This window comes from Seriola aureovittata, chromosome 1, assembly GCF_021018895.1.
Source record: "Seriola aureovittata isolate HTS-2021-v1 ecotype China chromosome 1, ASM2101889v1, whole genome shotgun sequence".
Classification (NCBI taxonomy): Eukaryota; Metazoa; Chordata; class Actinopteri; order Carangiformes; family Carangidae; genus Seriola; species Seriola aureovittata.
The window spans coordinates 13,354,433-13,367,075 of NC_079364.1; the positions used below are offsets into that span (position 1 = coordinate 13,354,433).

General features: G+C 42.1%; 1 protein-coding gene across 1 annotated transcript in view; it reads right to left on the reverse strand.

Moving 5' to 3' along the window:
* Positions 1–1,417: 1,417 nt before the first annotated feature.
* mybpc3 (myosin binding protein C3) overlaps positions 1,418–12,643 on the reverse strand; it is a 33,606-nt gene continuing 22,380 nt past the window's right edge. The window contains 10 exon segments of the mRNA XM_056371339.1: positions 1,418–1,705; positions 2,744–2,930; positions 3,367–3,503; positions 3,636–3,795; positions 5,310–5,449; positions 5,564–5,759; positions 6,948–7,036; positions 7,374–7,541; positions 7,801–7,935; positions 12,450–12,638. Of these exon segments, the coding sequence (XP_056227314.1) occupies positions 1,644–1,705; positions 2,744–2,930; positions 3,367–3,503; positions 3,636–3,795; positions 5,310–5,449; positions 5,564–5,759; positions 6,948–7,036; positions 7,374–7,541; positions 7,801–7,935; positions 12,450–12,638 (1,463 nt within the window). The 3' untranslated portion in view covers positions 1,418–1,643.

Sequence of the window (12,643 nt, forward strand, 5' to 3'; positions counted from 1 at the left end):
TTATCTTTTCATCTAGCGCCATCATCAGGTCGAAATTTCACCTCAACCAGCAGTTTGGTTTATAGCAAAATACCAACAAAACGAATGACATTCTTATCAGCCTCAGCTTCCCTTTACCATCGGCAGTAGTACAGTGTGTACATTGATGTATCAATAATTCTAAATCATATAATTCTGAAATAGGCAATTCTATATAATGAGCACTTAAAGTATATGTTGATGCTAACATTTGTTACATTTTGGCTGCATTGTATTTGTACACTGTGACATTGTTACTTAAAAAGATCTGACTACTTCTGCTAATGTTAGCATTTAGCTCAGAGCAGCGCTGTGCACAGCGTGGCTATCGGCTTACTCCCATTAAACTATTTTCAGTCGAAGTTTCCCATGTAAACACTATTTTAGGGACAGTTTTGCTTTTAATCTAATTTTTCTAAGTCTGTTCACATTTATAAGACCATTCAGTGGAGTTGCCTGCCTCCCATGTTGTCCACTACTGCAGGCTGCCTTCACTCATGCAATTGAGCTGTAACTTGGTGATGAGTGAGAAATTACCCCCTGGGATTGTATAAAGAATCAGACATGTAATTTGATAAATCCTGTTTAGCTTTGAACCATGTAGCCTTTTCATTTTGTAATTTGTGGATTCTGGTGAAGTCCCATGTCAAAACACCTGACAAAAACTGAGGCGCTCTAAGACATCCGTCATGTATGTTAATAGTGAGGCTGTGACAGGTACAAGGCTCGCTGGATCTCTTGCAGCTGTACGCTGAGAGGGAGGGCACAGGAAGTATTTACATTCAAGGCATCAAAGGAATAACTGTTGACTGATGTTACAGCAACCCCTGCACCAGCATGTGTTCCACTTCACTGACACAAGTCCCCAGTGGAAAAAAGGACATCCCAGCTATTCCAGTCCTCCACACACATCCCTCTGTGGCGTGCACATTAGGCACATGCCCCACACTTCTAGCTTTAGTGAGGCTTTGTTACAATAAAACTAAGCCCTCGACAATTCTTGCAGAGTTCCACTGGACTTCTGACTATCAGTGGCATGCTTTTTGCATTTCCTGCATGCCACCGCTGCTGCAGTGATCATGATGGCAGTTTAAGGAGCTGCAGTCCACCTCTACCCAAGTACTGACTACACTGTAACATAATACCACTGCTGGATGTATGACTGAATAAATCACTCTGTATTTTGTGCTTTTGGAGCAAGCTTTATGCACACAAATCAATCACACTAACAACCATGTAATCCAAGAATGACAAATCATAAATTAGTTTCATAAATGCTATTATCTATTATCCATATTTACTACACACCATTATCCATTAAATCTCTAATCTAAGTTTTTGAAATGAAGGAGAAAAGGAGTGACAAACCATCGTAAATACTAATAATTCCATATTAAAGAACAGTCAATTTAGTTTATAAATTTACAGCAACCCCCGCACAAGTAGTAAATTTAGTTTATAAATGTATTAACAGCGAGGATGACTTGATAATGGTAAATGAGGGAAGTGATGCAAAACAAAAAAAAAAAAGTGAGCTAAACACAGTTTGTTATGCAGGTGAAGAGCTTCAAATGACACAAAACAGTCGACATGCAGGAGACGCTGGAGACAAATCGATCTTCTCTTCATTCAGCAGCTCGGAGCTCTTTCTTCTTTTCGTCTTTCTTTTCTTCTTTCACAATTTGAGCTGCAAGGCAGGGACATCGGTCAAGATACAGAGGCGTTATTAAATCCGTTGCACAAAGTGAGGTTGGTAGCATAATGTTCATAAACAAATACAAACAAGTTACCATTAGTTTTAGTTTACCAATAGAACTTTTTTAAGTTGATTTGGCTAAAATGTTATTAAACAGGTGCCTGTTTACACATCCAGAAGACTTATTATATATTAATATTAATTAATTCATATTCACTCCATTTAGCTCCAGTTTGGTCTCCACCAGCTCCTGAGGGAAATATCTCTGCTCTCTAGCTGCTAAATGCTTCTCTGTGTTCACCAGCTAGTTCCTGGCTTTGTATGTCTGTGTTTCGGTGTTGAGCAAGAAGAGTACATTGAGCTTTTTTGTTGAAAATGATGCTATGAGAGCCGTGAATGTGAAACACAACAGTGAAGTTGCAGGCAGAAAAAGACGGAGGGAGACTTTCATTTAGAGTAGATATATCTACACCAGATCCAACTACTTTGTTGTTTCTGAAATTTTCAACCACATCTCAAGTGCTCTCAACCCAATGATGAAGGCCAGGAGGTGTGATTGAAAGCTTCAAAAAGAACAAGTTGGATCTTCTGTTAAGAATTTCTTTGGACAGTTTTCATATTAGTTTATGGTAATCCTGCATTTCTTTTGAGCTCATTTCTATTTTGCTACAATCAGAAACACAAGAAAATCTTTCCAGGAAATTTCTTAAAAATCAGGAAAACATGACATAATACAGTCCATTTCCGTGTTTTTTCATCACACCATTCTAGAAATTCCACCACAGGAAAAATAAATGCTATAATTGAACATTTTTACTATATATTCTCAAATTTACACTAAAATATATTTTTCTTTATAACAGACTGCCATTTATTTGATGTGGACTTTGATGATAGGTGTTATTTTTAAAGCATGAAAAGGAGGGGGAATAGGGAAAAGGAGGATGCTGGCTGGAGGCTGGAGTGTCTAAGAGCATCATGACAAAGAGGACACGTTTCTGTCTCTGTACCACCGAGCAGGATACTTACAGCGAACCTCCAGTTTACACTCCACAATGTCTTCTCCGCTGTCGTTGACTGCTTTGCACATATACACTCCCCCATCGAATGGACAGGGCTTACGGATCTCCAGCGTCAGGACGCCCTGCTTACTCAGCATTCGGTACTTGGCTTCATTTGAGATGTCCATCTTGTTTTTGTACCAGGTCACTTTGGGCTAATAAGATAGGACAAAAGATCACAGTACATCAGGTGATATTTTTCACAATCTGCAATACTACTTACAATTGCAAAATTAGGCCACAATGCAGTACTGACACAGCAGTATTCACTGGATTTATCTGCTGGATACTGTGTGACTGAGAATGGGGTGTTTATTACCTGCGAGGTTACCTGTGTGTGTGTGTGTGTGTGTGTGTGTGTGTGTGTGTGTGTGAGAGAGAGTGTTATAGGTATGAGTCTCTGTTGGTTACAAAACTACAAAGTGGACCATTAGTAAGGAATTGTCCAAACTTCATTTAAAAGTTCTTCTTTTTTTTTCATTGCAATAAACGTTATGACCCAGCTGCCGTTCACATCTGAGATTTTTTTCTGGGTGTCATCAAATATATGATTGATTTTTATCGCAAATATCATGTAAAGACTCTACTGACCTTCGGTATACCTCTGACTGAGCAACTGAGGGTTGCACTGTATCCTGCTATGATAGAGCGGTTCACTAAAGGATGTGTGAACTTGGGAGCCTCCGAGAAGTCGTGTTCCTTGTAGGAGGGCGGCTTGTAAGCGATACCTGCGGACGGACAGACAACATTTATGACGACAACTCGGATTTCAATTGCAATATCTGTACTTGTAAGACATAAAATCAGAACCATAACTGCTTTGTACTAATTATATACAGCATGGTGCAGTCAAAGCCCACCTGTTTTCTGGATGTAAGCACTGTCTTTTGTTTCTCTAGCCTCTAGGCTGAGGCCCACCAGGTTCATGGAAAAGGCTCGGAAGACGTACTCATTCCCCATGATGAGGTCAGAAACGACGCAGTTGGTTCGCCTGTACTGATCGTAGACTGTATACCACTCCTTCATATGAATCACAAAAAACATTTCAGTTTTTCCACTTCGTTAAACAGTTTATCTTGTGCAGTATGTGCACATGTATATTGGGCCCTTTTCATTCATGTACTTGCGTGGATATGCATACAGATACACTTGACAGCACTGTCTGCTGCATTACCCCCCTTGACACCTCCACCTGATGATGTCACTACAACTTGAAAACTGTGAATCTTAAAATAAGAAACTAAAATGTGGCAGGCAGACTAGAGTTAATCACATCAGATTTCTGTAGTTTACCAAACCATTTAGGCACACATAAACTAAAATTGAATCCATTTTTGTTTGTTCACTCAGATATATTGTATTTGCTGATTAAAATATGGCAAATGACAAATCTACCTGAAACTGAAGGAGTTGTGTGAGAGTTTAAATTCATTTATTAAGGTATAATATTGAAATAGGATACGAGTAGATTTAAAGCACATGTGCCCTCAGCCCCTTTATGTCTGACATCTAACAGGTACACCGTACATTGCTACTGGTAACATGATAATCAACATCCCCAAGCTTGCTATAAAGAGATGCAAGTGAAATTAATTTGATCTAATAATGACCACAGTGAAACATGAGCCATCAGACGAGCTGGCCAGGAGAACAATGTCCCCGCGTCACTGTACAGACAACCCGGACCAGGTCAAGGCTACGAGGATAAGATTAGGACATTCCTGGCCGACATTGTTCCTGGCAGCTCGAGGTGGAGGATGGTGGCAGCTAGAGCTCTTGCCAGCCGGCCCATAATGCATCACCCACAAAGGAGATTGTGTGCTCAGCATTGGCTGATTGCAGAAAATGTGTCACAATGGAGGCTAAAATATCCCTCTGTGTCCATGCAGCATTCATCCTCCCACATGTACAGACACACTCGTTTGTGTTAACAGTAAAGGGAGGTTTGCAGATGAAGGCAGCTAAAGGCCTACAATGGCTCCATTTCAGGTTTAATGACACGGTGACCATGGTGCCTTTCTCTGAGAAGACCACTGGAAGTCATATTTTATTTTTCCGCTCTGTTCCTTGTAATCCAGACATGACATGAGTGGCCACATCTTTACTTTCAGTTTGATTGGATTGGGCAGTGTCCCAATTATATTCAGATCTTGGTCTCTCTTTCAATACGTCTAGTACCTAAAAGCACCATTTGCTTTTTGGGGAGTGTCAAGTGCAGGAAAAATCTAATTTTATTGTTCCTCTTTCCAATCGCAGCTGCTCATTATCGAGTGGAGCAACATGCATTTTTGAAATTTAATTTATCTACATTGGCTTCAGGTTGGTATTCCAGCACCTTTCAGATTGGGCCCGAAATTTTCTGAATGTCATATGCATGTGGATTCTCTGAGGGTTTCTTCTGGCTAATTGCTATAAAATTATTTAATTTCAATAAGAGCTGCATTTCATAAGAAGATTGTTTTCAGCTTCATTTGAATTTAAATTAAAAACAGATGTGAGCTTTGTTGCTAGGTCCCAAGGGTGTGGAGTCTCACCATGGTCTTCTTGTCAGCTTTCTGAACGGTGTAACCAGTGATTTCACAGTTACCGTTGTCCTTAGGCGGCTTCCACTCGAGTGCCACGTTGAAGCCCCAGACATCCATGATCTTCAGAGCCTCGGGAGGCCCTGGGAGATCTATAGACGAGAGATAAGAACTCTGTAGGAGGTCACTAGTACGAATGTTGCTACAGTTTAATGCAGAGATTGTATTTATCCCTGCCAGCTCTCCATGTGTTCAGTCCTGCTCACCTACAATCTGCAGATTGACACTTGCCGTGTCTTCCACGTTCTCAATCTGCACGTGGAGATCATACTTCCCCGAGTGTTTTCTGTCCGTCTTGCGGATGAAGAGGATTGTATCGACATCGCTGTTCCTCACGTTAGCGAATGTGGGTTCCAGAGGCTCCCCATCTTTACTCCATGTCACCTTTGGCCTGGGCTTACCCTGCATGGCCAGAAAAGACAGAGGCAGGGTTTCACTTCACATTGCTGTGTGCCAGTCTACAGATTACAAACAAAATCAACCTTTTAACAATATATTCATCTTCAAATACATGATCAGTTTTTAAGGAGATATTACCCAACACGGCTTTAGTATGTTGGTCAGCCTGTCACTGAGCCACTGTGATTTCAGAGTGAAAAATCTCAACAACTCTGAGCTGGATTGCCATGAATTTGGTGAAAAACATTCATGGTCTTCAAAGGAAACGTCCTAATGACACTGTTGATACCCAGACCTTACATGCAGGGCCACCAACAGGCACCTTCAGTCACAAAATTAAAGGTGCCTTTCGATTTTTCATTGTTTCAAAAAGGGCTGGGTGCATGGATGGATTATGAGAAAATGGGCCTCTGAGCAGAGATAGGTAAAAGCCCCCATACCTTTTCTTTTTAGGATCCTCAGACTGAAAGAGAACATTATTAAAAAATTGTTTTGAGTCTCCTCTTGGTATCCTTTTGTCTTTTAACTGAGCTCTGTGACTTTCAAACAAGAAATACTAACAGTCAACTATACAGAGCTCTGTTTCCCTGGGCCTTACAATAGCTATGTCCCAATGCAGGGGCCGTATCCTTCAGAGGACGCCGTCACCAGCTGTGCCTTTACTGTGGCGTCACAAAGCGTGGCTCTTGTCGCCGAGCAACTTTGGGACAGGTTGGGCCATGAAGGAGCCACTCATTGGATCTTTCGTTGCCCAGGAAAAGAAGTCCACATTTCTGGGACGCATTTGAAGGAGCCTTCGAAATGGGACAGCGTAGTTGCGCCGCTGTGACACAATTGGTCTTCAAATGCATCTGAAGGAAGTGGCCCCTGAATTGGGACACAGCTAATATAAACCATGAGAATGTAGAAACTTGTCCGCCTTGTTGTCAAGCAATATAAAATTACATTTATCGTAATTGGAAAATTTTACACATATGATCAACCCCAGCACAGTTGTTTTTTTTGGCCACATATTCCAGATTTACCCAAGTAACTGGTTATTTGTCAAATGTTTCACATGTGAATACTAACTGCCTCATTCATGTTTCACTCAGGTGTTTATACTGTATGAAGTCACCAGTGAAGCGCCTTGGTGTTTAGAGGACAATTTTAAAAAGGGGGCTGACTGATTTAGTCGACTGTGTACTGCACCTGGAATGGAATCAAAAGGTTGACAGTGTCTCCAACTTTCTTGATGAGAGTCTGCCGGAGATTTCTGGGGAGCCAAATTTTTGGGCGTTCTGTGCAAGAGAAAAACACGAAACACAAAGTAAGAGGCACGAGGGGTGGACTCCTGGGAGTTTAGCCTTGAGCTAAAATAGATCTAAATAAACAAATGTGGAGGAAATGAAAGAAGCTCAAGGATGAGCTGAAGTGAGAAGAAAGGTTTGGCTTTGTGATTATTATGTCTCCTATAAATAAATGCATTAAATGCTTAATATTTAGTGTTTCACATCACTCCACCAAACAAATGAACATAACAGATAGAAATCTAACAGATGCAAGGTTGAATACAGCCCTCAAACAAAAACTAGAACCAGACGAGTTGCCAAAATGAATAAATCCCCATCTACTCACGCATTATCTCCCTGATGGTGACGGGTTGGGCCAGAGTGGTGGGAGCACTGGGACCCGCCATGTTGTAGGCTCGCACACGGAACTGCAGCTTGTCTCCAGTGGTGAGGTCTCTGACAATCAGGGATGTCCTCTCAGTCAGACCCTGAATGGCTGGTATCCATTCATCAGCTGAGGCCACAAAACACACCAATCACTTGACTGCAGATGTGACTATGGAGATAGAAGTTTATCTGAGCCCCTACTTTGATATCACTTTGATTAGATGTGCGGTATTGGAAAGCTGATAGTATAGGGGCTTACAGAAAACAAAGAGAGGTTGCTGCTCTTCACTCTGATTAACTGATTATTGCACATAAACTTTGATGATATACACTATAAAAACAAGCTTCCTTATCAAAAGCATGCAGGGGTTAGCTGCAGCACTTACTGCCCTCCTTGCAGTACTCAACCCCATAACCCTCGAGTTCAGCCGAGCCGATCCTCTCAGGCGGCCGCCACTTCAGCGAGATAGAAGTGTCACTGATGTCTTCGACAACCAGTCCCATGGGCTCACTTGTAGGGGCTGAGAGAGAGGCAGAGGGCAGATAAATGGGCCGTGTTAGTCAGTTACAACATTAATGCAATCATTTCAGAACGGATTACTGATCAGGTGGATGAACCTGATCATGAATTTACAAAGTATGTAAAGTAACAAAATCCCTCCCAAAAGCTTTGTGACAGCAAACATGGCTTCAGCTCTATCACCATCATCCATCACAACTTTACTGTTGATCCACCATTATCTTTTATTTTATTTAAGATCCACTTGACAGTTTCATTTCATACGTACAGCAAATTCATGAAACGCCATCAGAATAAGACAGGAGGGTTATTTTATACAATCTGCCAACTGAGTGAGTAATGTGAAAGGACACGCGGTTTTTAAATATAGTCTCTTGTAGATTTACTGACATGTCACCAGGGTCTGTTTTGCTTTCAGTGGCATCTACAGGTTTCCTCTGTCATATGACACGAAGGACACCCCTGATGAATGAGCCTACAAAATTAACTACTGACATGAAAATTATTCTCAAATTTACAAGGATGTCCTCTTGTTGAAACTAGACAATGATGAGTTTTGTTATGTGAAAGCTACACGTGTGTTCTGGAGCAATCCTGACAATGACTTATCAGTGATGTCAAATTACAGTCAAGGTTAAGATGTATTTCAGTTTTTTTTCAGCTACAACTGCTACACTCCTGATTTCACAAACACGGGTTCACCTAGTATAAGGAAAGCATCAGAGCACATATATGATGCTTGTGCTTTTCTCAGTAATGTTATTATTATAAGCTTTATTTAGTAAGGTAGGTATCTGTTGCTCGAGATCTTGATCTCAAAGCGACTGAGTGCAAACAGACAACCAAGCCTGAACAGATACAAACAGGTCCAAAATAAAAAGTTAAACTTCATCCACGGTGCAAAGCAGTGGAAGGCAGTCAGTTTAAGTGGAATGAGTTTGTGTGCATGCCTGTGGGGCCCTGGTGTTCACACAATCTTGAGTGTACAGTACTTGCCAAGTACGGTTGTTAAGTACTGTAGCTGTAATTGTTCATGGTATTGTGTTATCTTGTGTTGTGGAAATAATTTATGGTTGGGAAAGTGGCATGAACTGCAGCTGGTGTAACTATGGAACATGTTTAACATCAAAAAACATTAAACATCTGGGGAAAGATGAGCTGTGCGACTGACCTGCTGGGGCCTGCCGTACTTTGAGTCGCTCAGGACGTGATTTAAATTCGTATTAAAAGACTCCCCACACATTGCGTTTACAACACAAGCGCTAAAAGAAAGCAAGGAAAGCAAGGCAAAAGAACATATATGCTACAAAAGAAGCATGTACAGTGATACAATATCAACTGTGGCAATTATTGACATAATTGAAGCTTGGTCTATCGAGCAAATCAATGTTAAGAGATAAATTCAAAGTGATGCAACATTAAAAGTCTTTGATTCTTTCCATGCATGTTGCACAGCCACGAAATATTTATGGTTTTTCCAACCCAGTTACGATCCGGTGTTTGTATGCGCAAAATACTAGGTAATGCCTTGCTGTTGTTTTACTGGAAAACAGTCAACAATGTGACAATGATGTGACATCATTCCCAGCTCTGACTTCAGAGGTAAATGGCACGCAGCATTGGGCCTCAGCACAGAATTTCTAAAATAAGGAGAGCTTCCTCTCTCAGAGCTTCTGGTTTTGTAGGGGGCACTTGTGAATGGGGGCCTGTGGAGCTGTAACCACAAAATGTCTGGGAATGACCAACTTACTCAACAACATGATGACAACAAAAAGTGGTATTCCAGTATATTCCAGTATAGGGGTGAATAACAAAAGCTAGGCTACAGAATGACCCGCCACAGGCCATCTTGCTAGTCCGGATCCCACTTTTGCTCTAAGTACAGTAAAAGCAAAAGTCTGGTCAATGTTGTCCTCGTATAATTCCTACTACTACTCGTTGTGCATGGTGCAGTGCACAAGTGAAGAATCCTCCAAACAGCAACGAAGGACATCAGTCAACCATGTATTTTTATGACGTTGCAACTACTTGTTGACAGCATGAGGACTGACTGAAAGGTGCTCAATTTTAGTTGTGACTTCACGTCACAGGACACAGGCTAAGTATACAGTGCAAGGAAATGATGGCAACACTTTTCAGAGGTCAAGGATATCCTTGTGTGTAGAGAGTCACCGCAGCAGGGATTGTTTATAAAGTAGCTCAGGGAAGTCTGGAGTAAAGGTGGAGAACGCAGAGCAAAATCTCATCCAAATGAAAAATCTCATTCAGATGCAAACATTTTTTTCAATATAATTTTGACATCATCATGACGGGACAACCGCATGATTATCAAACCATGCTTAACACTTTCAAACATGTACACTACTGAAAAATGAGCAATATGCAGCCAATTTTTTTTTCTTCCCATTAAAGTCATACACATATAAACACAATTAAGTTTCATTTGCATTTCTAAAACCTACATGACAATCCAACATCTCAAAACGAATAATGCCTACTGCCAACAGGTTGCGGCTCTGGCTCTGGTTCAGCAGCGGGAACCGACTCCACAGGGGTCTCCTCTGCAGGGGGACCGCTTTCTGTTGGGGGGGCACCCTCTGCTGGCGGCGTCTCATTCTCAGCTGGAGCTGCCTCTGCAGGTGCAGCTGCTGGTTCCTGTTCTACCTCTGGAGGTGGAGGTGCATCTGCCTCAGGCTTGCTAACTTCCACCTCTGCTGTTGCCTCCACTGGAGCATCAGCTGATGTGTCCTCTGCTGGTTCCACTGGTTTCTTCTCAGCTGTCTTTGGAAGCTTAGGCTTTGTCATCCTTTCTCGGTGTGAAGCAGTCCGGCTGCTGACTGAAGCTGGTGGTTGTGCGTATCCGCCTCTTCTGCCAAATGACTTCCTCTAACCTACGCTCTCATCCTCTCTCTCACTCTTTTGTTCCCTCCTTGTAGTCTTATAGTCACAACAATGCTTCTTCTGCAGCAGCCTCCACAGTAGCGTGAACCTCTCTGTGTTAAGCAGCTGGTCCCAGCAGAGCCAAGTGCTTCCAGGCCATTATTTATAGAGGGGGATGCCACGGATAGTTTCCTAATCAGCTGTCTTACAAGCGATTGGCCATCTGGATACAATGATGTTCCCTCTTAAATCAACAAGTGGAGGGATGAGATGGTCGTTAAAAATCAAAAAGAGACAATCCAAACCTGAGCCCCCAGCATGTATGATACTGTTACAGAGACCAGGGGATCCAGACCTCTTGATTATGGCACACATCTCTGATTAGTTCACAATTCAGTTAAAATGAAGCGAAATGGCAATTCATTTCGCTTTTTTAACTCCTCGTGTTTCAGTGTTAAGCCCTAAACATGACAAATGCCAGGATGTCCACAAGTATATTCTGCACCAAGAAAGCTCGCCCTTTAAAAATTGACTTCAGATCTTAATTGTGTCTATAACATTAAATATCCATGACTTAATAAGCAACAATCAACAAACGTTTGCCTCGAGTGATCCGGTCACAAGTGTACAGCTCAAGTACAGGTGTGAACACACCCAAAACCCTTTTGACAGATGTTCATTGAGAGCACATTTGGAGATGGTCTGGGCCACATGTGGCCCTATCTTTCAGCAGCGTGAACACAAATGCATCCTTGGCCACATTGAAGGACCGCCTACTCATGGTCATGTGCCACAGGCTAACTGCATGCACTGTATTTCGCCCAGTGCTTGCTCGTGGTCATTGTTGGGTCTCTATAAATAATTTTATAGACAGTAAGGTCTAGACAAGGTCTGTACGAAAAGTTCCCTGAGATAACCTCTGTTGTGATTTGGCGCCATATAAATAAAAACGGACTTGACTTAACCTCAGAACGGATGAGCAAAGGATCAAATAACCAACCCTGCTCTACCTGAGCCTCAACCTCACCTCTTTAACATGTAAACTAACTCTGTGTGACTTCGGTGTGTTTTTTTTTTCCCGCACATCATCTGACACACAGCAGTTTGCCTTGTACGGTACCTGTTCCTCTATCTGTCTCCTGTGGTGTTGGAATAGAAACAAACACATAACCTTCATGGCTGACATTACTCAGGAATGACCTGTGGATCATCTACTGTATGTGCGACCTATATTTTTTTTTGACACAGAGACCGTCCACAGACCTCTACCATTACAACAAACATGACCCCGTTCCGCTCACAACTACAAGTCAACCAGGGCCCGTGACCCCGGAGAAACCTTAGACTGAGCAAACAAGGCGCGACACAACCCCGGAGCCATCAAAAGTCAGACATGTCAACTTCATCACCATGCACCACTGCTCATCTAGACAAGCCATCAATCAAGTGTGCAAAACAATATTTCTTTTTTTTTTCATTTAGACTAATAATGAATGCATGATCTGTATCTTCAACAGTTTCGTCACTGAAAAAAAAACTCCTTTCAATGAACATGCAGTGTAGCAAATGTGTGAAAATGATTAAATGAACACACGTGGGATGGGAGCAAGTGAAGACCTGCTGGTAAAGACTCACCGACTGGCACAAATGGCTGCGAGGCAGGGCTGTGACGAGACATGCCAATGCCGTTGACAGCATAGATTCGCATTTCATACGCCACTCCTTCAATCATCCGCTTGGCTTCATAGGTGGTGTCGGGGTAAGGGTCAAAGTTCAGCCTCATCCACCTGTAGCTCTGCTTCTTCTTCCGCTCCACCACATAGCCTGAG